The following is a 24,895-nucleotide window of genomic DNA, read 5'->3' as shown; positions in this document are numbered from 1 at the left end:
TGAAGCCAGATACAAAATTGTGATTGAGGGAGCAGAGCAAATAACCTACTGCCCTTCCCCAGGAGCCTGTGTTTTTATTTATTTATTTGATTTCTATCCCACCTTTTTCTTGATGAAAAAATGCAAGGTGGCTTAAATAATTCTCCTCCTCCTCTAAATCTTATCCCCACAACAACAACCCTGTGAGGTAGGTTGGGCTGAGAGTCTATGACTGGCCCAAATTCACCCAGTTGCAGTTTTATTTGCATTTTTAAAAAACCAACAGGACTGCAAAACCCTTGGAAATCTGCTGCAGATCCTTCAAGAAAGCTACTTCCTGCCTGCCCCTGCCTTAATCCTTGAAAATGTTAAATCCTATGCTGACTCAAAAATGAGCCCCACTGTGTTCAATAGGACTTGCATGCATACATAAGATTTCAGCCAGAGTAGTTTTGCAATTTTATAAGCAACAAAGCATTGCTACAAGTAAGCTGGTAAAAATGCATAATATAAAAAGTCTGATAATCGTGCTCTATCCAAACAGGATACAAACATATAGCCATTAAGCAATAAAAGAAAGTAAAATTAAACTTCCTGTATATCTTGACCACTGAGAGAGACTTGTGGTTGAAATACCTTTGGTATTGAATGACAGGATTGTATAACCTGATTTTGCTCTCAACAACCTCAGATATGCAGATGATACCACTCTAATGGCAGAAAGTGACAGAGGAACTAAAGAGCCTCTTGATGCGGGTGAAAGAAGAGACCAGCGCAAAAGTTGGCTTGAAACTCAACATTAAGAAAACTAAGCTGTGAATTAGGAGCCAACGTTTCTCCCTGCCTAACCACCTTTCTATACTTTACAGCTGTGTCTGCATTCCTGATATGTTATTAGGATTGGCCTATTTGTGCCCCCACCCCAATGTTATTCAGTTGCAACTACCATCAGACCTAGCAAATATAGCCAAGGCCGAAAGGTGATGGGAGTTACAGCCCATCAACATCCAGAGGGCCACAAGTGTTCACCCATGGTAGAGGAAAAACATGACTGTTGACCAACTCTGATAAATAATAGCAACACTCTGAGCATGTGCAGTTTTGCATTTTACAGGCACAGCACCACTGCCATCATGTGTAGGATTGCAGCCTGAGTAACATCAGAAGGGGGCCTTACAGACATAAAGGGCAAAGTGTTGTATCCAGTGTTCATCCTACTTAGCGTAAGCCCAGTGAAAGGACTGGGGCTCAAGTTAGACGAGCCTGTGTGTCGGTGTCAGAAACGAAGCAAGTTCTGCGCGCTTTCTGTGGCAAGTGCTGAGCGTAACGTGTGAAAGGATGCCCCGGGAAGGGGTGGAGCTTTGACCCCGGGAGCCCCAGGGAAAGGGCGGAGGGAAGGCGGGCAGCACCCGCCCCTTCTCGGGGTCCTCGCGAGCGGCTGGAGCTCTTGTCGCGAGCTCTGCGTTGGTTTCGCTCCCGCGGAAGACAGACATGGAGGAGGCCGGCGCTTGATCGACGCGCGCGGCCAGCCCGACACCGGCCGATCGTCGCCCGCCATGGCGGAGGACTCGGAGCTGGAGAGGTGAGGCTTCCGGGCCGCGGGCCGGCGCAGGGGAGGGGGAAGGTGGCTCGCCGCGTAGAGCGAGGGGGTCGGTCAGCGAAGCGCCGGAAGGGGCCCCAGCAACGCTCCCTTGCAGCCGCTGCCGTCGTTCACCGCCCTGGGCCCACCAGAGCCGCTTCAGCGGCCCCGAGCGCCGGAGTAGGCCAAGGGGCGAGGGGAAGTGCACGTATATGACCCAGCCCCCAAGGGCACGTTTCATTGCACATGAAAGGTCCCCATGGGCTGCCCGCTCGGAAGTCGGCCTTAGGGGTTCGTGTGTGTGTGGGGTTGAAGCCCGAAGTGAGTTCGTAGGCCTTGTGACGCAGCGGATGCCCGGAGAAGCAGGCTTGCGGGCGGGAGCCTGGCGTTCGCTGCACGTCAAGATCTTGAGTTTTAAACCCTCCTGCTTCGAGTGGCATAAGGCTCAGAGTGGGAGCAGAAGCCATAAATGAGCCACACTGGGTGACCAACCAGCTGCCTATGGGGCATCCACAGTAGGCCCTTCCCTTCCCGTTTGGCAGCAAGTGGTGTGCACAGGCTTCTTATCTGTGATTCTGGAGGTGACATACGGCCTAAAAGCCATTGATTCTCCATGAATTTTTTTAACCCTGTTCTCAAGCCATTCAGATTGATGGCCACCACTACATCTTTTTTTCTGAACTGACAATCCATTCTTTTATTGCTATTGTTGCTTAAGAGAGGGATTCTGTGGATGCTAGGCATCAACGGGGGGGGGGGGGCTAGGACACTTTAGATTCCCAAATGTGAGCTCCCACTTCTCACCATAGTCCAGTCTGCTTCCTCTGCCTTTTCAACCGAAACAGAAAAAAACACATTGGAACATTTTAAAAAGGCATAAAATGGACATTCCAAGACACCTTAGTTAGATGGCTGGAGCTTAGCTAAAATTTGAAGCAGGAACTGAGGGAGCAGATATTTCTTCTGCTCCACCTTACATTCTACATTGGATGCTCTGAGATCAGCAGCATATAAATATCAAGGACCCAGTCCATAGAATTGTGCCCTATGTCTGTTTTTCATTAGTGATGTTCAAAGCTTGGAAGAGGCCGAGGCCTTCTGTGTTTTACTCTTTTTTCCTGGCAAAGTACCACAAGAGTGCAACATTTATTTTTGTGGTGGCAGATCTTCAGTTGAGCCTCAGTTAAAATGTATGCATCTCTACTCTGCTCTGCTTTTAATCAGATTGAATTCAGTGCAATTTGTCCCAGTAAAGAGACGTACAATTGTAACATTAGTGTGGCAGTGTTTATGTCTTTTAAGCAAAATGCTAACTCATTTTGATGCCAGAGTAAGTCCTTTGAGCTCAGTGGATTTTATTCCCACATGTCTCCCTAAAATTATGGGAGCAAGCTCTGTTGTTACATTGCAGCTTCACTTGGAATACTGTGGATAGTTCTTGTTACTGCACCTCAAAAAGGATATTGCTAGAATACATGCAGAGGACAACCACAACAACAAAACTGCAATGTTGGACATAAGAAAAATCCCCAAATCCATTATAATTTTGCTTTAATTTAAGTTATTTTTGGTCCCTTTAAGGGTGGAATCCTGTCATGATAGTACACCAGATAAAACAATGTGACAGTACACTTATACAAATAGGCAATAAATGAATATATAATAAAATACTGTAAAAGTACTTATAAGAGCATGCAGCAATAAAATTTGCAGCCTGCAGATTAGAAAAAAGGCAGTGGGAAAAAGTGACTCTAAAGAGGTTTCTTGAAGACCTGCAAAGAAGGGATATGAGGGAACCCCTGATGGAAACTGATTCCAGAGGTGCAAAACCACCACTGAAAAAGACCCTCTGCCTTCTATTCACCACCCTAACTGTCTTCATCAGCTAGCACCTGGGAAAGGCCACTGGTGGTGAGTCAGAGCACAGGCAAGCTGGGATTAGAGAAGGTGGTATTTTAATTAACTTATACTCAAACTAATCATGGCTTCAGAAGTTAAACCCAGTACTTTAAATTGCTTTTAGAAATTGCACAGGCAACCAGTGGAATGATGCAATATAGGTATTATGGGAATATACTGCCCAGGCCCCACCAGTTCCTGTGCAGCCGGATTCTGAAGTTTCCAATTACAGTGGTACCTCAGGTCATGAACTCAATCTGTTCCACGACTCTGGTCGTGACCCAAATTGGTCATGAGCCAAGTCAAATTTCCCCATAAGGTTAAATGTAAATAAGGTTAATCCATTCTGTGAATATTTTTTTTAATCACAGGGAAGACGGGCTCGATCACGGGCATGCTGGGGGGAGACGGGTGCGATTGCACTCATGCAGGAAAGACAGGCGCAGTCATGGCCATCTGACCACCCCTCCCAGCACAATCGCAGCCACCCCACTCCCCCGAGAACAACCGCAATTGCATCTGTCTTCCCTACATGAGCATCACCACAATCCCAGCCATCTCCCCACTTGGGGGCGGGATGAGGAGATGGCCGCAATTGCGGTCGCCACCCAATGTGGAGTTCGTGACCTGAGTCAAAATTTGTATGAATTTTTTGTTTGTGACCCTATTTGGACATGAACTGAGATGTTCGTGAGCCGAGGTACCACTGTCTATGCCAGTTCTGCATAGGGAGTATTATAGTAGTCAAGCCTGGATGTCACCACAGCATGAATACCCTAGGCAAGGTCTTCTCTCTCCAGACAGAGTTTGTTTGATTGATTGATTGATTGATTGATTTAGAACATTTCTATGCCGCCCCATTCGCACAAAGCCTCGGGGCGGCTTACAAAACAAATATATAAACAATCATACAAATACCCTTAAAAATCCAGAGACATCTCGGCATAAATATAAAAATCAATAAATAAATACAATCTACAATTAACAATTAAAATAACTTTTAAATAAAAGGTCTTGGCCTGGCACCGAAAAACAAATAATGACGGCGCCAGGCGGACCTCTCTGGGGAATTGCAGAGTTGCAGACTGTATACTAGCTGAAGTGGGTAGAAACACTCAGCACCACCAGTTCAGCTTCCCAGTGAGCGTTGAGTCCAGGAGCACACCCAAGCTGTGCACTTTGATCTTTCAAGGAGAATGCATCTCCCTGAATTCCTCTGCCTAGGTTGGTTAATTTCTCTAACCCAGTACCTTTGTCTTGTTTGGACTGAGTCTCAGTCCTCTTTCTTCCCAAAACTGTCTCCAGAGACCAGTTCAGGCATTCAGCAGATACAGTGTATATACTAATATAAATAAGTTATATAATAAGGCTTGGATATATAATATAGCTATATAATATTACCTTCTTCAACAGCAAGGATGAACATGTGCAAGCTTTCAGGATTTTCACTTTACTTCATGAGGCAAAAAGCAGTTTGGCAGGAGCCATTGTAGAATAAGAACACTGACTGGATTTTGTAGACAGGCTGCTTGCATAGTCAGACACATATGGTGATATGGGGAGGCATGTAGGCATTCAGATTGGGCTCTACCTGGTGATATGGTGGTTTTGGTCCCTAGAACTACCAGAAAGGAAAAAGCAGGCAGTTGTAGATCCTCCATTTATGAAAATTTAAAATTCAGCTGTTAACTAAAAAAAAATCTTGATTCTGGGAAAACCAAGAAGTTTCCTTGGTTACTGGAATTCAGAAACAGAGTTCAACTATGTAATCTTTATAGTAATAACTGATTTCCAGACAATCATTTGGTGGGTCATTGGGTAGCCCAGTTTTGCTGGGAGTTTGCATTTGATGTTGGCTGGGACCGTGCTGTAGAGGAAGTAAGATGGCATGAGCCATTTTGAAGCAATGGATACATCCTGCAGAGCATCAGAACTATACCATTCAGATTTTCTGAAAGACTTGGCATTTGTTTCTGGCCTGACTGGTAGGTTTGAGGAGATCATGCAGCAGCCAAAACGGACCATTTGTTTCAGGACTCGTAGGCAGGCAAGCCAACAGTTCAGCAGAGGTTCTTCTCAGGGAAAGTATTTTGATCAGCTGATTCTGTACTTGTTAGGATTGATTGATATAGGTTTTCCTCCCAGTAATAATTGCTGTCTGACCAAAGCCAAACAATTTGCTCAGGCTTAAAAAAAACAATCCAGTGGAGTTACCAGACTATCAGTATGGAGTTACTCAGCTCAAAACCTCAAATATTAACTTTTGATCCAGAATTCTTCTGTGGAGAAAAACAGTTCCAAGCTTGATTTCTTCCTGCACTTTTCTGTGTGCAGATCCATCAACTGCATCACCTCAGGCAAGTGTAGTACCATAATATCCCTCTCACCTTACCATATGAGAATCCTTGGACAAAAAAAAAACTTGCACAGATAACCAGATTATTTAAGATGCTTTAAATCTGAAGGGGACTGTGTATCAGTAAGTATAACTTGGTAATTGGAACAACTGTTAACAAATTGGCAGCTCAAAATTTATATAAATAAGTACTGGTTGGATAAAACTTGCCTTGTTGTTCTTTAGCTGGGGTTGAATTAGCACTGAGGTTATGGAATGCTTATAAACATTTTAACTCTCCAGGAGATTAGAATCTTGGTGGATAAGTTTGTTTGGTGTTGAAAAGCTACATACAGGACCTCGGAACAGTAGATCAGAGAAAACAAGTGTCCAAGGAAAGAGAGGGTATATTAGAGAGGGTATATTGAGTTAAATCATCAAGGAGAAAAGGCAGATTTAAATTAAGTTTCTCTTTGATACTACTTCATATATTTCTTAAACAAAAGTGAGAATAACTCTCAATCATGTAAAATTACATCTGGATACATATTTTTTGCTGTTGTTTCATTCTTACAGTGAGACCGTGCATGTATTTGTCACATTGTTTTGCAGACTTTGATTTTTTGACTGTGCAGGGGTTTGTCTTTAAAATATTCCCATGTAAGGTCTTATCACCAGCAGCCATCACTTAAATATTTTGTGAGATTAATGTAAGAACTTGCACAGCAGACACTTTTGCCTTGTCTTTTCATTTGCAACGTTACACCTTTTTTACTCTACATTTATCCAGCCTCACCTCACAAAAGCAAACTAGAAAACAAAATTAGACATCTGTGATTGATAGATCAGAGTAAGGTCTGATATTGACAGAGTACAGCAATGTATTCTCATGAGGTGAAAATGAAATGCTTATGTTTGTCAGGTAGAATGTAAATATTCAAATTTGATAAATGATCGTTTTCTTCCTTTACATGGAAATTCTCCTTAACAGATTTAGTAGATAGCACTGGTGCATTTTGGAGATTAACTGTAGAGTTGCATGTTTGTTTTCAGAGGATTAGATCCAGATTTAGGTGCTTGCAAATGGGCTGGTAGAAGTGGCATTCCCAGACCCTTCTGCATTTTCATTCCACTTCTGCATTAAAGTGTTACACAGTGGGGAACCCCGCAGAATTACTTAAGATCATTCTGTGCATGTGTGGCAGAATAGGTTGAATTGATTCTCAGCAATTGGGTGGAGGCACCATCTATGAGCAGTGCTCATCTGTCTACAAAAGACTTTGTAAAATTAACCAAGATATTCTTTAAGAGAATTTATTTTTTAATCCAAGAGCTTGCTTTATCCACCTTGAAGGATAGGTAAATGAGAAGGACAAAGATAGCTTAAGAAGATAGTGAGTTGAAGATAAGAAAGGCCAGTGTGGAGGCTGAGGAAAAATCTCAGTGCCTAGAAGCAGAAGAGATTTGTATGAAACCATTGAGTGGGGAAGTTGTGCGAAGCAGCCTGGAAGTGTCACAAAGAAGCGACTCTAAGAGACAGAGTGACTAAAAGTTTTGCAACAAAATGCGCAATGGAGGAACTATGGATTTGAGAGAGGACAAGCACGGTAGAAAATGTGCCTAAAAGGAGAAGGATCAGAAGGGAGATGTGCACTGTTGACAGAAAGGAGTCTCTCTCTCCACTGTGATCTACTTAGGGGCTGGGGGTAGGGGGGATGTTTGTTGTCTGAGGAAGGAAAAGAGGTTTAGAGAATGAGGTCCTGTAGTTTGCATGGATTTTAATAAATTGGTTAATGCATTTAGCTGCAGTTCTCTGGTCCTGTAGTATTTTTTATCATGGAGACTCTGGCTCATACACTGAATGTGCAGGCTCTTAAAGGAGATAAAAGGGCATGACAGGTGCACATGCAGATGGAGTTCATAATATTATATTTCTTTATAAAATCGTTGAATCACTGAAGCTTGAAGTGAGGAAATTTTCTTTCCACATTGGTAATTTCAGTGCATTAACATTTGTATGAATTCCTAGGTAATTATGCTGTAGATAGCAAGCATCACTGATCTGTGGTAAAAACCCTTATCTGGACCATTTGCCAGGATTACCTGAGTTCTTCACAAATTATAGGTTATCCTTATTAGGGTGCGAATCTATATATGATGGAGAAGAAAAAAGGCCAGCAACTCTCAGGGTTCCTCAGCCAGCTCATTAATTAATGTTTTAATTACTGGAATTAAAGCATAATTTTCCCATCATGTAGCAAATGTACAAACTGATGAGGGCAGAATAAGGTTTGGGTATGACAGATATCAAGAAAAAGTAGAAGCCTGAGCACTCGTATTATTTTTTGTTTAAATTAATTATATCAGTTTTACAAAAAACTTGGTTGGATGTCCTAACTTAAATGTAACAGAACAAAGTTGAATAGGATTTTAATTTTCATGCTGGGATCTGTCCATTTGGGCATAACTTTTTTCTGAAAATCTAAGTGGAAGTTCATCACTTTGTTATTGATGCCAGAAATCCTTCTACCCCAGGGTGTCCCCTCTCCCCATTTTCTCATAAATCCTCTTTTGATAATTTGACTATCAAAAAGGGGGGGGTAAGTTGTATCCTCTGTATCTGTCTAGTGATTCATGGGATTTAGGCAGTTGATAAAGTGACTGAGGATATTTTTACCTACAGTGTTCACAGTGTTGTTTTGATTCTGGGACAGTCACTTTTATGAGTTTGGAATGGATCTGTAGTTTACCCCAGCTTTCATGTTCATGAAAAACTGATAGAAATAACAGTGTTTCAAAAAGCTGGACAATTGGCCAAATTAAAAGTTTTTCTCTACTTTAATATTTAGGAAGGCAGTGGAAGAACTACTGACAGAAGCCAAGCGTGGAAAAACCAGAGCAGAGACCATGGGGCCCATGGGCTGGTAAGTTCTTCCAAGGTGCAAACTATGCATGTTTAGACTGGCTAAATGGGGAATGCTGGGAGTTGTAGGATTTTTCCTGTCTAAGCATGCCCAGGATTGTGTCTTGAGCTAACCAAAGGTGGTCGTTTCTAAAATACAAATAGCTTAAAGAAGCAGATACTAAGGCAGCCATCCTGAACACACTTATTAGTGAGTAAGCTCCATTGGACACTGTGAGAATTACTTCAAAAGTCAGCATGAATAGGATTGTACTATATGCCTTGTATTAAATTACTTTAAATTAAATTGATTTAAATCAGGGACACATAACCTCTTTCAGCTTGAAGGCCAAATTTCAAAGAAGCTTTTTAGAGCTTTGGTGTGTGGATCTGAAGACAGGGCCAAAAATGCCCACGTACTAAATTTACAGCATTTTAAAGAATTTATTAGTTGCATTTATATGCCACCCATAGCCACATGGACCTCTCTCAGCACTATTCTCAGTAACTAAGCCATTTGAGAACAAAGGAATCAGGAAACCTTGAGGTCCAGATTGAGACCCAAAGAGAGTTGGATTTGACCTCCAGGACTATGCTTTGGCACCCCTGAATTGCATGATAATTATTTGTAATTTGGCTGCCATGTTAAGCATGCAAGTATAGAAATTCTGTTGAAAGCACTGAGAGTTAATTTTATTTGTTTACTGTGGCAGAGCATTCAATAACTTGTCTGAAAGCAATATTGCTCATAATCCATTATGTTCAGCATTTATCATCAGATTGGCTTTAAAAAATTTGGGATATTCCTGGCAAGAAATTCCTACAGGATGTTATGCTGGTCCAGAAGAATAGAAACAACTAAGAATGTGTAAGAATTCTGCTGTGTGCCTCCAAAGGTGCCTGATTCTACCATTTCCACTTTAACATTCTCTTACCCCAAGCACTTATCTTTTGAAACCAGGGAAGTTCACAGTGATGCTGTAAAGGCCCCAGCAAAGCTTGGTTCCCTCCCAGGAATTATAGGACTGGTACCCCCATCCCCAATGTGAAAGCACACTCTGTTGCGGCCTCTGGGCCGCCTATGTTCTGTCCCTGCCCCATGGGAGCAGCTGAGCCCTGGAAAAAAAGTAAAGGGACAGTAAATAAATGAAAGAAAAATAAATAAAAATGGCTGAAAACAGAGAACTGTAATGGCTTACAGATGCATTTTGGACTGTTTCTTATTTTAGGAATCAAACAGTTGAAAAGTATCAGCTCTGAATTCCGGCTGTGCTTATATGGGAAGCACAGCTGTGTTAGTCTGTTGTGGCAAAAACAGGGGTCTTGTTGAACCCCTTAAAAGCTAACTATTTTATTGTAGGATAAACTTTTGCTTGCTAGAGTTTACAGTTAGATGTGTGGCTATAATGGCTTTTGTGTTGGTATCAAAGTCACTACACACACATGCACACACATATATAGTTACATACATAAAACTAACGACTTGATCTTCTCTTTCAAGCTTATGATAAAAGGCATATGTCTTGAGTGTTTCTTTCTGTACACTAGGTGGCATGCAAGGAAAGCCAAAAACATGCAAAGTTTGAGCTATTTGATTTGGATATTCACAGTACTTACTTTTGTCTGTTTTAGATATTTATGCTGTTACTCTCTAATATCCATGCAGGATGAAGTGCCCTCTGGCCAGTACAAATAAAAGGTTTCTTATTAATACTATTAAGAATACACTGCAGTCCCCAAAAGAACAAGACCAGGGACCAAAACATAAGGAAGACAATAAGGAATCTGAGCCAACTCAGAGCAGAGAAGAAACCAAACCAAAGAGACACAGATCACATCCTTACAAACCCAGCTTTCGGTCTAGGAGAAGAGTCAGCTGTTCTCCTCCTAGACACCGGAACAGGAATCAAAATGCAAAGGACAAGTATGAGAAGCGAGCAAACAAATGATCAAAAATACATGCAATTCCAAGCAAGGAATATAATTACATACTAGACTGTGGAAAATGCTTGTTTGTCCTCAGATAGAGAGTATTGTTCAGTACAGATGTCTGTGTTGATAACAGTTTTTTTGTGGCAAGCAAACCAGTTCTTGTGAATTTTCTCTGAGAAGTTCTTGTGTATCTCTTTTCTGTCCCCCCCCCATTCTGCCCCCTTCTAATTAAACCTGTTTCCTTTCTTCAGATAGTTGTAACTGTCTGTTGTAGTTTGTGGTTAGCATAAGTCCTTTGGAATATTTTACTTTCTGGATTAAGATACATTTCTGTACACTATTTACTTTATTTCTGAATATCTTCAAAGACCCTTCTTAGATCAGCTTTGCTTTTTAAATGTTTCTGTTCTATATGTACAGAAAATCTTGTATGGTTTTTGGTCTACATGTAGGCAAATCTTTCCAAGTCGATCAAGCTTAGAACTTGAAAAGTGCTGATGTACTTGAATATTACAGATGATTTAAGTTCAAGTAAGATTTGTTCAATGTATATTGATAGATGTTATTGAGATGTTTGCCCTCTGAGAGCAATAGCGGCCCACTCACTTCAGACTTTGAGAATATTTCCCAGCAGTGAAGTGAATGATGGGAATCCCTTTTTGGTCCAGAGTTTTTGTGCACAGCTGTTGCCCTGATCTAAAAGTGGTTTTCATTGTTTTGCATCAGTCTATAATTGATGATGTGTGAATCATCACTAATAAATGCAACTGTGTATGGACTTTTCCCTGCTGAGAGGTAATGAAGAACATGGTATCCAAAGTGTCTGAGGAATAAATTGTATCTCAAATTGCCACGTATTTAAATTGCAAAACAGGAAATTGCCACTTAAATTCTGCTTGCTTCTTGTTACGATTATATCAGTCAAGTTCTCCATTATTTATCTGCTAGTAAATTATCTTTGTTATTTCTTTGTGCTTTGAAAACATCAGCTTCTATGTTCTTAGACAAAGTTATTTGAATGAGTGTGTGGTTAGCTGTTTTCAATCTTGGGTGGTTTCCTGAGTTAACATTAAATTTGAACTGTGTAACTAAAGCGTGTTAAATATTTTTTCCTTTAAATATGAATAAAATTAAACTCTTTTGAAGAAGTGACATATATTCTTCATTGGTCAAGTAAAGTGACATTATGTTCAGTTTATTATGTGTCAAACACAACTACTGTTCTGGATTCAACATGCATTGTGCTGAATGGAAAACAAGGTTGTACCAGATAGAAGTCATAGTGAGGGTACAGATGAGCACTGCTCAAATGACAAAGAACAAGGCTGAGCTTTTCTTCTGAGGAAAAATCGTCTAAGCAGAGATAGTAATTCTACCTAGGAACAATTAATCAGTGTACAATAGAAGATTAAATCAGTTGCTGACAGATTTACATTGGAGAAATGAAATAGTTTTAGATGCAGAGACGGAGGGACAATGTGCACTTGGAACAGGGCAGGTGTTGCAAAAGCCATCCTATATCTTCTGTTAAGATAAAATACATTGTCTCAACTCCAGGCTCAGTGCAAAAATGACTTAGGGGATTTTTCATGCAAAGTTCCTTGAAAAATTAGTTTTTTTCCTCCATTGTACATAGATCTTCATGAAATCCATGCATTATACAAAAATGAAACATAATTTTCAGAAGTTAAAGATTTTAATATAAAATCCATAAAATTCCTATTTCGAGCTAATTAACAATGTGCACATATTTTCAGTTTGACAGAATAATGGAACCCCTTAAAACCTCAGTATGGTTATTTAAGGGTGCAGTTCACTGGAGAGGAACATGGAAGATTATGAGTGTCCTCTGTGGAGCGGGAAGAGGGTGATTGCCTCCTCACTCCTCCCAATGGCCTTCTAAGGGTGGCTGGGAGCTGGAGTGGTGCCACCAGAATTCCTTGTAGCTTGGTGGCATTGATCGCATCTTCTCTGCACCCATGGAAACACCCCCAAAAACACATATCTGTTTGCTGTTATGATCTTGACTGCACAATCGGCACCGTTTTGTTTGCACCTGTTGGAGGATGCAGATCTCCAACTGTGAAGTTGGAGCAATTTTCTGATCATGTAGCAATCTCAGCAATCCTTTGATGGTCTAGATCAGGGGTCTCAAAGTCGTGGCCCACGGGCCAATTGTGGCCCGTGGGACGATATTTTGTGGCCCCCACTTGATATCAAAGTTCTGTGACAGTGCGGCCCGCGTGTTTTTCTCACACGCACCTGCGTGAGTTGTTACCCTGGGCGCAATGTTCCCTCTAAGCTGCGTGCCGGGAGGGGTGGGGCACGGGGGAGGGGCCCTGCGGCCTTCAAAGCACCAGCGGCGCCCGGGCCGGCCTCCGGGAGCGACGCGGGATGAGTGGCCCACCACCACCGCGATGAATACTTGATGCGGCCCAGCCTCACCCAGACTCTACTTCCATCGGCCCCCAGGTGAGTTGAGTTTGAGACCCCTGGTCCAGATCATGTCTAGTGGCCATAGGATAGCTGTACTGGTCGGTCTTCCTGTGGGATTTGTTTATGGCGCACCTTTTGTTTCATCTTCTACAATGTAAGACTTGGAGCGGTGTCTAACCTTTTGGCTTCTCTGGGCCGCATTGGAAGAAGAAAAACTTTCTTGGGCCACACAAAAACTAACGAAAGCTGATGAGCAAAACAAAAACAATGGTCTGTGCATAATTTTCTTTGGAGAGTCTTTTAAAATCAGGTCCCAAGTCTGCGATCACTAATATAGAAAATGAACATATCTACATAATAAAACTTGATTTTTAAAATATTTTTATTGTAATGGTAAAAGAAAAGAGGGCAGCATAAAACTAGTTTGATAATTGACACCACTTCAGAAACGAATGCATCAGTTTCTGGTTTGATGGAAGTAGTTGCAATTCTCAGTGAGTTCTCAAGATGCTCATCAGATATTTTGGTTCTAACTTTATGTGCTTCATTCTTGAAAATTCTCATTCTCATTTTTGTAAGCCGTCCTGAGGCTCTGTGAAAGGACGGCATATAAATGTTCTAAATAAATAAAAATAAATAAATAGTTGCTCACAAATGTAGGTGTTGCCAAAAAGCGAGGCCATGAATAAGGCATGATTGTGAAGCAAGGGATATTTGTCTCTGGGAAGATACGACCTATAAGAGTCCAGTAAAGAGACATCATCCACATTTTTATTTTAAGTTGAATGTCAGATTGCAGCTCTATGCATTCCATTTGAAAATTGGCAGGCAACACGTTTATACTGACTGAAAATGGAGTGGCAAATATATCAAAATAGAGATGATTTTCCTGGAAATCTTGAAATCTTTTTTCAAATTCTTGTATCAGATTGAAAAGCTTTTTCCCTGTTCACAGGACTTTGTTTAGCCTAAGTGTTGAAATGTATACAATTGTTTTCCTTACTTTGAGCTTGCCATAATTTCAGTTCCATTTGGAATGCTGTTATGGTTCGAAACATTGTATTGATAAGTCGGTTTTCACCTTGAAGATGCATGTTTAACTCATTTAAATGAGCAGTCAAATACACTAAAAATGCTAAATCTGCAAGCCAGTTTTCATTGTCAAGTTCTGGCACAAATTTTGTTTTTGATACCATAAATGACTTGATAACATGTCTCAAATCATAAAATCTCCAACATTTGGCCTCGACTTAGCCATCTTACTTCTAAAAAGTAAATGATGTCGTCAGTCAGCATCAAAACTTTTAAGGAATTCCTGGAACTGGTGATGATTTAATCTCTTGGCCCTTATGAAATCACTGTCTTAATTATGATTTGCATGACGTTACCCATTTTTAAAGCTTTTGCACATAATTTTTCTTGATGTATGATGCAATGATATTTCATCAAACATGAGGTTTGGGCTGCTATTGCATTGTCTTCTATTAATTTTACAAGTCTCTCTCTTTTACCTACCATCTCTGGGGCACCAGCAGTAACTATACCAGATGTGTTGACCATGGACAAAGAAAATCACTTTAGCATATTCTTTACTGTTTTGTATAAATCTCTTGATTTAGTTGTATATTTTAATGGCATTGAAGAAGCAATTTCTTCAATATCTCCGATAAAAATGGCAAGTAAAGCCGTATCTGTAGCATCAGTGCTGTCATCCATCACCAAAGCATAAAAATTAAAATTAGCAGCTTTACTCTCCAAACTTCTTTCAATAGATTTTCCAGTTTCTTCAATTCGCTTGGCTACAGTCTGGTGAGACAAACTGATTTTAGAAATATCCCCCTTTTTTCAGGGCAAATTACATCTGCCCCATTTTCCATACATTGTTGAATGAACTCACCATCAGTAAATGGTTTTGATTTTTTGCTATTAAATATGCTACTACATAACTAGCATTTACAATAGAATCTGTCTGAGTTGTAACTTTAAAAAAAATGGTTGAGAAGACTTTTTCTCAGTTCTGCTATTTTGCCCTTACAACACAATCCTTGATACACACTAAATTTGGCAACATGTTTTTGCATATAATGCCTTTTCAAATTATAGTCTTTGAAAACTTGTACAAATTCCCTACATATTAAGCAGGGTGCCTTAGTATTTGCCTCAACAAAAAAGTAGTCATCTGCCCACTTTTCAGTGAGCACTCTTCCTTCATCCATAATTTTTTCTTTTCTTTTTCCTCGCCTCGCCTCGCCTCGCCTCTCCTCTTTTCTTTTTTCTTTTCTTTCTTTTTCTTTTTTTGGTTGTCTTTTGAAATGTTGTGGAAGCCATGCTGGGGTTAAAAAAAACAACAAACTAGGGACTATATTTACTTTTATTATGAAAATTAATTGACAGGAAAATAGAAAGCAAGGTTTAAGTCCTCCCACATCTTGGCTGTTGATGCAGCGTGTGGCGCAGGGCCAATTGTAAAACGCATTGGGCGATGCATGAGGTGTCACCAAGGTGTGGAAGTACCCTTAATAATCAAATAAGAAAGCTTACTTATTGTTTGTAATGGTGGGTTGAAATACTGATAATCGCTGTGTTTCACTCACCAAGTCACCACGAGCACATATAACGTCTGATGGCATCTGCGCTTGGAAGGTAATGCACTGGAAGCTGCACGCCACTGCAAAATGGAAGCCGTGCATGCGTAGAAATAGCGGGACCACATGTATGTTTATTTTACATGCCATTGTGACATGATGTTGGCATTTACAAAGTTCACAGTTAAGACCCTCACAACCAAGTTATTCAAAAAATCATGAAAAATCTCATGTTCTAAGTAAGTTTATGATTTTGTGTTGGGCTGCATTCATACCCATGCTGGGCTGCATGCGGCCCGCAGTCCACAGGTTGGACATCCCTGACTTGGAGCATTCTACACAAGTTATTAGACTCCATACCCTTAAACTCTGGAAGAAGATAGGATGGGAGCAAAGCAGAACCTGAGATAAAGAACACAGAACCATGTGACACAATGGTACTTACAGAAGCCAGATCCTATATTAAGTAAAATTAGCTTCAAAAACTCCAAGCAATAGCTCCATTCTCATTGGGAGCCCCCTAGTTCTTTCTACACATAGTCTAAAAAACTGGTGATATCAATTGCATTTGCACCTGGCAAACAAGTCACCAAAGGATCATGTGCCCATTGCAAATCTAGTTTCCAGGATGCTTCTGTAAGGAAAATAAGACCATTGACTCAGTCCTGAGGGAGTCATTTCTACTTGATGCTCTGCTGCCCATAGCCCTGTAACTCCTATAGTCCTGAAGACCTTGGCTAAACATTTCTTTTTCATATTTACTGTCAAGTCATCTGGGCTCCTAGGAGGCAACTTATTTCTCCAGCAGGAACTTTACTGAATCTGCAGCCTCTGGCCTTTCTGCAAATAGCCACATGAGTGCAAGTTATAATGCACCCCTAGGTAGTATAGAGGTATATAATATCAGTCAGGTATACTGATATTTTGTTGATTTTTAGATGATGGTAATTACATTTTTGTCTGGTAGATAATGCTAAGTAAATTAGCAGCAGAGGAAAAAATGTATATGTGTAAGAATAGTCAAACTTCCTCCTCATTATCTTGTCAGTCCACTACAACCTTCTAGAGTTCCTGACTCTAATATTAAGGAGCTCAATTTGTCTGATACAGAACTTCCTACAGATTTGGAATATTTCCCTTTTAGGACATGTTTTAGGTGTTCTTTGATTGCTTGTGCAAATGGAAGTTGTGCAATCCTTTCCCAAGCACACTTCACTGCCCCATTGAAACACAGGAAGACACTTTTGCCAGTGAAGGAACTCCAAGCATTCATGGGGGCAAGGTCATTGGGTGGCCTCGTGTGTATTTTACATAGGAGGTAGTTTATGAATGTGTGTGGGTGTTGTTGGAGAAATCTTTTCTGCTGGTCCAATTCGCCCCACCCCAGGGAAGTGATGTAAGAAGGTCTCCGCAGGTAACTCTCCTGCATTGTTAGATTGATTAACTAATTTAGTAATATTCTAGAGTACTGCTTTCTTACTGGCTATTGAAGACACAGCAAGTAGCATTACTATCAACAGTTTGTGCTAGACTGGCATCACTTCATACATGGTATAAACACTAAGGCCTTTGAGCAATTCAAAGAGACCCTCCCACCAAGCGCCTCTTGCTTTGCAGCCCATGTAATTTTTGCCTTGCCTTTTGTTTTACAATGGAGACTTTCTTTAGTTGTGCTCCAAGTCCTCAAACTAGGTAAGGAGGTTCCTCCCTTCCAAGGATCCTCTTTTTCCAAACAGTGGCCTCCCTTCCATTGTACAACCATTTCTCTCCTTTACTGCCCACAGCTTAGTTAAAGCCCAGAGGATGATATCACGATTCCTTCCACAGAGCTTTTTTCAGATTAGGAAATACACACAGCACCCTTGACCACCTCATAATTGTTAGGTAGACTCAGGAATGCAAAACGCATTACAAAATGTCATCTCAAAAGCATTTTTCTCAGAAAGCTCTGAGGATTTTTCCTTTTGCTGATCCCTCCCCAAAATAAATTGCACACGTGAGAGATTTTCTTCACATTCCTCCTCCCTGTAATGTCCCAGAGCAATGTGAGGCGTGGGGCGCTGTGCAAGATGCTAGTAGGGGCTAGGCTGTCAACCCAGAAGCAGTGCCAGTTCCGCTCCCACAACCCTGGGGCAGAAAAACAGAAGCTGAGCTGCCATCTCTATCAACAGTGAGATCTATCTGTGGGAACCTGTTGGAGAATTTATCTTCCCCTTGGAGAAATTTGGTGGAATTGTTCCTCTGGTTCTTGTTTTTGCCCACAGATAATTCTGAGGAGCCATTTGCTTAGAAGTTTGGTGTATATATGAACTGGGTATGTTTATGGAGCGGGCAAGCATGCAGACGTATAGAGCTACACCTTAAAGCAGCTGCAGTTTCTCCAAGACAAAAACTATGCATTTAACTCCACAACTTTCTTTCTTGTCAGCTAACTACAAAACATTTCCCCAACGAATTGCTACCATCAAGCTGCCAATCGCATTTCAACTGTGTACCATCCTTTTTCTTTCTAGTCGACTTATGCATCTGATCCATTTGAATCCTGAGCCAAACTGTGTCTCTGCAGACCACCTTCGGTGCTTCCCAGAGCAAAGTGGACTTCCCTACAAAGTGACCACAACTGAAGTTGGACCCTACACTAGGCTTTGTATAAATAAGTAATAAGTAATTCAGCTTTGAAAAGGTCAACACCGTGCTTCCAAAAAACAACGTCTTTTGCTTCCATAGGACAGCAGGAAGCATTAGAGGGAGTGGGGCTGAGTTACTGACCGGTCCATATTTGATGCAAAGCGCACGTTTTACCAAAGGCTCTCCAATCACTGTGCTTTGGGGAACAGCAAGGATGGGACTCGAAGACAGATTATCTTTTGGGCTTCATAACTCTTTACACCTTGTACCAATCCTTCTGAAATTTTGCAGGTTTCTTGCCTGGAGACACATCTATGGTGTATGCCATTTTCACACAAGTTGCCACCCCCAAAAACTTGGGGGTAGAGAAAAGTGACATATACGCCTTGTAACAAAAAAATGAAAACTTCCAGATGAACCATTACACCTATTCTAATGAAACATTTTTTCAGAGTTTTTGTTTTTATTTTTGTGATTTTACTTAAGGCATCTCTGGGCTATCAGCTTCAGAAGAATGGTTAGAAGAACATTGGTGTGGCCTTTTATGGAAACCCTCAAAATGTAAAGGTTGCTCTTACACAACATACCCTGCATATATTCTGAAACTTGGCTGCCTTTTTCCCTTCAGAAAGAGTAGCTTCACTGCAGGTTTCATCCAATTCTTCCAAGAAATAAAATGTTTGGTCGGTCCTTTTTAAAACAAACAAACAAAAAATACAGATACAAAAGTGCATGACACCGAAACCAGCGCAATGATTGTTTTGACCTTTGAAATGCCTTATCTCTACTTAAATGTTTACTGTGCCTGCAAATTTAATTCACATCTGACATGCAGGAAAAAGGTCATCACTGGTTTAGTTTTGTTTTTTATTTCCCTCCTCACTAGGAGACAAAAAACCTCATATTTCCAAATCTCAACTCAGATTCAATGCCTGAATCAAAAGAGATGGCCTCTGAACCAGTCCGATCGGAATCAAGCCATTTTTCCAATCACAAAAATAGAGTCCAAGTTGAATCTTGTGGTTAGCGCCCACCTCACCTTTCTAACAAACTGACAGGGTCCCTTAAGTAGCTCGGAACTAACGGGCATAAAAGCAAAATTAATCACAATCTAATACTTCTATTAGTGCTCGTTGAGAAAACATAGTTGGCTTTTATTTAGCTAATTCTAAACATTCTACTTTACATAGCCATAAGAATATCATGTTACCAATTTAAGAGATTCCTCGGATGCTCGAGGTACTGTTGTAATGCATATCTAATAAGGCGCACTAACCCACTGCATCTACGCAGCCCATAAAAGTGATTGCATGGTATGGATCAGGTATCCTATTTTAGAGGTTTGTTGATGAGGATTCTAAGCCACCGAGACTGTAATACTACAATCACTTACTAGGGAGTAAGCCCTACTGTGCTCTAGAATAGTGACGTCTGAGTAGACATACTCAGTAATGGGTGGGAAACCTTTTGAACCCCAGGGCCACACTTGCTTTTGGGAAAGTTCCTAAGAGCCACATTCCAGTGCTGGGTTGGCTGAAGGAAAAAGGAGTGGGGCCAATATACCAAAAAGAAAAAAAAAAGACCAGTATATTATAGCTTAAAACTCTTATCGGCCGCAACGAAGCTTTATTTATTTATTTATTAAAAACTTTTATAGGCCGCCCTTTATATGAATATCTCAGGACGGCTTACAGTAATTTAAAAACAATTTAAAACATCTAGTAACATTATTCACAGATTGAAACAGTAGTACTATATAAAACAATAAACAAACATCAATTAAATCGAAATAAACAAAGCAGAAGTGACTGGAATCTTTAAAGCTATTAACTTTTAAAACAGCGCTTAAATAAAAAGGTTGAGGAGAAACAGCTCCTCTTTTTCAAAAGGAGGGTGGGTAAATTGCACATCAGCCAGGAGATCACGAAGAATGGTCTGGGCGAGGGGGGCATTGCGAGGGAAAGGGCACGTGGCCCTCTGATAAACCCTGAGACCCCAGGAGGCCCTGAGGTTCCCCATCTCTGTGCTAAGCCATAAACTCCTACTGCAGCTGGCGATTGTTAGCTAATAGCCCAGAAGGGTTGGTTGGGGTTTGCTCAAACAGGGCAGGACTTTGGGGCAGAATAATCAGGAAGTTTGCCCAAAGCAGTAGTGCTTGGTTTGCCACATATTTAAGTCAGCAGAGTCATTAAGAGTGCCTTCAAAGTGGGTGGATAGGCACAAAACCATAAAGGTCATAACATAGATTTGAAGCACTCTCAAGGGAAATGAAGTAGTAGGGAACCTGGTGACCAGCACATATTTAGCATACAAGTTTCATGGTTCTTGATCATTGGCTGGGGCTTATCGAAATTGTAGTTGAAAAATCTGGAGGCCCCCAGGTTGCCTACTCCAGGATCTTTCTGTGTTTGAAGGAGCTTGATGTTTTAAAAAGAAGATGTCAGCCCTTTTTAGTTGGTTGTCTCTAAAGATCTGATGTGGGATACCAGACCCACTGCAGCAAAGGAGTGCCCCTCAGCCTCTAGCATTTTCTCTTCTTTTCATAAATCAAGCAAATGTTACCAAATCACCCTCAATCTTCAGTCCTGTCTTATCCAAGAGAAATCAAACCTGGATAACCCTCCTAGAGTAGACAGAACACAATTAACAATAGCTGCACTAAACTTGTATTCCACAACCCATTGTTAGAAGTTGGTTGATTACGGCTGTAAATTGTAACTTTTGCATGCTTGCAATATGGTCTAATTTGGTCACAGAAGCATGTGGACTGTCACTGTGCTTGGTGAGGTAGAATAATTAGCAATATTAATCACAAAGGGAAATGTGCAGAACCAAGTGGGTATTGTATGAAAGACAGACCAGCTTCCCTGGAAATGGATGAAGCTATTAAAAGTAAAGTATCTTAATCAAGTTGCCATTTGTCAACCTGCCCATCCCTTATAAATATATTTAATTTACTCCTTTTTCTCCATATATTTGTATATGGGGAAAGAGCAAGAAGGCAGTTTAGGCAGAATAGAGAGAGGGTAAAGTCACAGAATAGTGTCTCTTCTTCTGTTTTCTAGGATGTCAAACAGAAACTTCAAGCAGGTGGTTGGATTCACAGAACTCTTTTTGAAGGAAATATATATTGGTAGGAGGAATACACTAGTTAAGGAACTAGTGGGCAGGAAAGGGGGGTCTGTCGGCGAAACCCTGACAACATCAGCTGCTTTGCTAGCAGAAAGGCAAGCTAATCATGGCAACTTTTATTGCAGGAGACGTGCAGCTGTCAAAGCAATAAGGTAAATGAGGCTTCGCCGTGGAACTCTCTAAATGGGAGAGACTGAACTATAGAACCACCGTCTTCTTCCTTGGTAATGCACCGTTTGGGGCCTTACTGGGTGGTCTTAAGTCCATTGCCACAGTGGTTATGCGGGTTGATACCAATCAAGGCCTCCGCAGCTGAGACCCTGGCTGACCTGCCCCAGCGGCTTTTTTCCCCCTCTCTCTGCAGGCCCCCCGATTCGCTCATTTGTGTGTGGGATGCTTTTTCTGCCCCTCTATTTATGGGATTACATAAATGAGCCATTAAAAATGTAAATCTTCAGAACAGTTGGATAAGAAAGATTTAAACAATCACGCACAGGGCAGTACAGTACAAGAAACTGCCCCCAGACCAGCCGGGCTGCGCCATTGCATTGTGGCTGGAGGGACAATGGGAGGTTAAGGGAGAGAGTAAGAGAAGAAGTGGGGAAAAACAAACTCTCTCACCATTGTAACTGTCACTGGCACCAAGGGGAAGATTAGGATTTGGTGGCTCCCCCCCCTTTCTTTTCTTTTTAAAAGCATGTTAGAACAATAATGATGAACTATTATAAGGGACAAAGGGAGACCATCCCGTCACCCTCCTCACAGTGCAGGTGTCAAGACAAGCCTAAACACAGAACTGAGCTGAAAAAAATGAAGATTATTCCATTCCCCTACAAAGCATTTAACTCTTTAGGATCTATTGCAAGCTTCCGACACCCCATCTCCAGAGGCACAAAATAAGACCCAAGGCTGCCAATCTCTTCTCCCCTCCAGCCTGCCCCTCCCACCTCCAAGGGACTCCGATAAACCTTATTTGCTGGACTTTTCAGTGTGACATTCAGCTCCCGAATGCATTATATGGGCTGATTTCAGTTGTGCAGACTTTGAAGCCCAGGGTTGGGTCTCAGTGTAGGCTTGCTCAGAGTGCAGTTCCACTGAAATCACAGACTTAATTGAGTCATGAGTAACCTAGGTCCCACTGATTTTAGTGTGTCTACCCCAGGTTTAGGCAACCATTTGGTCCCATGGGCTCTTCTCTGACCTTGACCAAGTCTGTTAACCAACCCAATATAAGATCAAAGTGTTGCACAATAAGGAATGCAACAGGTATGGTTACCTGGTAGCATGATTAAAGCTCTGATGGACATATGGATGCTCTTTTTTCAAGTATCTACAATGTGCAAAATAACTGTTAAACTTTTTTGGCAATGGCCTTAATGTACATTGACCAAAACAAATATCTGCAACAGCCTACCTGTCCCAGTATCTGTCTTTGACTTTGATTCAAGAGTGACCTTTCTGTTTGCGGAAGGGGCTCAGACTCAATGAAGGTTTCCACAAATGGAAGGGCAGGAAGAAATTTGCATCAATTGCCTCCTTTTCTCTGCAGCTTCTCCCCTCACTTCCCATGCTGCTCTAAAAGACCCCCCCCCCCACACACACACACACGCCCTGTCCTTCAGGGCAGAATTTTGGCAGACATAGAAGATGAGATGAGCCAGTATTCAGGAATGCCACATTTCATCAGCAGAACTACAGCTCTTTCTCTGACTCTCTCTGTCTCTCAGGGGTGGAGGCAAGGACAGGCATGGCTGAAGGACCCACTGTCAAGATCCCCTTGAGTTTGCTTCTCCACCGTTGTGTTCTCCTTCACCAGCCTTTTGCTCTGGCCCAGATGACAGAGATGATGAGAAGGAACAACAGATGCCACTGGCTTCTTGTTCCATGGCACCCTGCCTGTCAAGCAAGCAAAGGAATGATGAGAAAGGATGATAAGCAATAGCCGTGGTGGTGAGAAGGTGGACTAACTGAAAGAGGGAGGCCATTGAGGGTGATGTGCCCAAGGGCCTGAGAAAACCTGGAATACAAAGAGATAAACATGAATAGGTGTCCTCCTTCAAAGGAGATCTCTCTCTCTTTCTCTCTCTATCTACTATTAAAAGTATATGTCACCTTTCTGCCCAATAAGGACCTTCATATAATGAATTAAAAATTTAAAAGAATAATATGAAACCAACCAGCCAATCTTAATCACAATAAAAGGCAATGTAGAACATCTTACAAGATGACACACAGCACCAGCAAAAGCATTGTTCAGCTAGCATGTGGACATAATGTAAGTGATCCACTGTATGAGAGATGAGGGCTGGAGGTATGTTTTACCAGCCATATCTTTTACCATTCCTCTGTCACCCATTCCCAGATTAGAATTAGAATTTCAGAGCAGCCACTGTAAGGTAACGAGGTGGACAAGGCACTCATAGCAATGTGACCGACTACAGGCACTCTTGATCTATGTCCTTCTTGGCTTATTAAATCTAGCTTAGTGGACAAATCCAGGATGTGGCTAATGCCTCCTTATGGGTTCTGTGAAGTAACCAACCTTGGTAAATTCATCACTTCACAACAGTGGGAAGACATAGTGCTCCCTGCCTTAAAGTGACAGTAAAGAAACTGCTGGTTTGTGAAAGCTACCAACCAGTCACAATATCTCATTTTTGGAAAATGTACCCAATAGGTTTATGGTGGCATAATTGTAGACATTTTTGGATGATAAAGTCCCATTCCATTCTGGGCTTCGTGTGGGACCAAATCGGTCTCGGTCGTCCTAACAGGTGACTGTTTCCACTGTCTGTAGCATCCTTGTGAAAAGAGATAAGATCTGAGCTGAGAACTTTGTGGTTGAAAGCTCATTGTACATACATTGGCTCTGCATTAAATGGTATTATGCAGCTTCCATTTTTATATAAATGAACTTCCTACTGGATTAAGCCCCACTTAAACAACAGCAGAATGATATGATTAAAAGACCAAATTCATATTGTTCCATACAAAAATACAGTGACTTGTAAATAACCTCAGTTTAACAAGCCCTAGACTGTAGATGAAAGTGTGAGGGTTTAAATTAGGACTATAAGCCACCCCGATTATCACAGTTAGTTGTGGGATCTGTTCATCCCACCAGCAATTTTCAGGGGCTGCCCATTTCCCTTTTTAATACTTTTTTCCTGATAATGCATGCATTTGAATTTGCACAAATCGGACAGCGAGAGTTTAAAAAACAAGCCCAGTTCTTTAGTCACATTATGGGTGCAGAGGGGTTACAACCTCCAAAGTTCCAGGAACTTTGGAGAGGCAGCTTGTGGTTGCCCAAATGGGGATCACGGATGGTAATCTTTGCCCCCCAAATGTTTTAAATGAAAAGACAAGCTGCAGCAAGCCTGAAACGGAGACAAAGGGGGAAATGTCTTATTGCTCCCGTGATTTCCCTTGGGTTACCTTGGGAGGACGGGAGGGACAAGCAGGAGGGAGGGGGCACCCTATCCACA

The 24,895-nt window shown here is 41.4% G+C and overlaps 1 protein-coding gene across 2 annotated transcripts; it reads left to right on the top strand.

Moving 5' to 3' along the window:
• The first annotated feature begins 1,193 nt into the window (after positions 1-1,193).
• Positions 1,194-18,716, top strand: POLR1D (RNA polymerase I and III subunit D). Of its 2 annotated transcripts, none has more exons than XM_044442443.1 (3): positions 1,194-1,561; positions 8,642-8,716; positions 18,161-18,716. In XM_044442443.1, exons 1-3 carry the CDS (start codon positions 1,536-1,538, stop codon positions 18,306-18,308), a joined length of 249 nt encoding a protein of 82 aa, XP_044298378.1. In that variant the 5' UTR covers positions 1,194-1,535; the 3' UTR covers positions 18,309-18,716. The 2 variants fall into 2 exon arrangements, with proteins under 2 accessions (XP_044298378.1, XP_044298377.1); XM_044442442.1 differs by lacking the exon at positions 18,161-18,716 and adding an exon at positions 10,361-11,774 and having other exon boundaries at positions 1,293-1,561.
• The last annotated feature ends 6,179 nt before the right edge of the window (positions 18,717-24,895 follow it).

Source organism: Varanus komodoensis, unplaced genomic scaffold (assembly GCF_004798865.1).
Source record: "Varanus komodoensis strain SLA01 unplaced genomic scaffold, ASM479886v1 scaffold4, whole genome shotgun sequence".
NCBI lineage: Eukaryota > Metazoa > Chordata > Lepidosauria > Squamata > Varanidae > Varanus > Varanus komodoensis.
This window is presented reverse-complemented; position numbering and strand designations above follow the sequence as displayed.

What these genes read in the sequence shown, in the direction of transcription:
- POLR1D (XM_044442442.1), top strand. Translation starts at nt 1,536, where the DNA reads ATGGCGGAGGACTCGGAGCTGGAGAG. An exon ending in GAGGACTCGGAGCTGGAGAG is followed by an intron (nt 1,562 to 8,641) that starts GTGAGGCTTCCG and finishes TTTAATATTTAG; the next exon opens with GAAGGCAGTGGAAGAACTAC. An exon ending in ACCATGGGGCCCATGGGCTG is followed by an intron (nt 8,717 to 10,360) that starts GTAAGTTCTTCC and finishes ATATCCATGCAG; the next exon opens with GATGAAGTGCCCTCTGGCCA.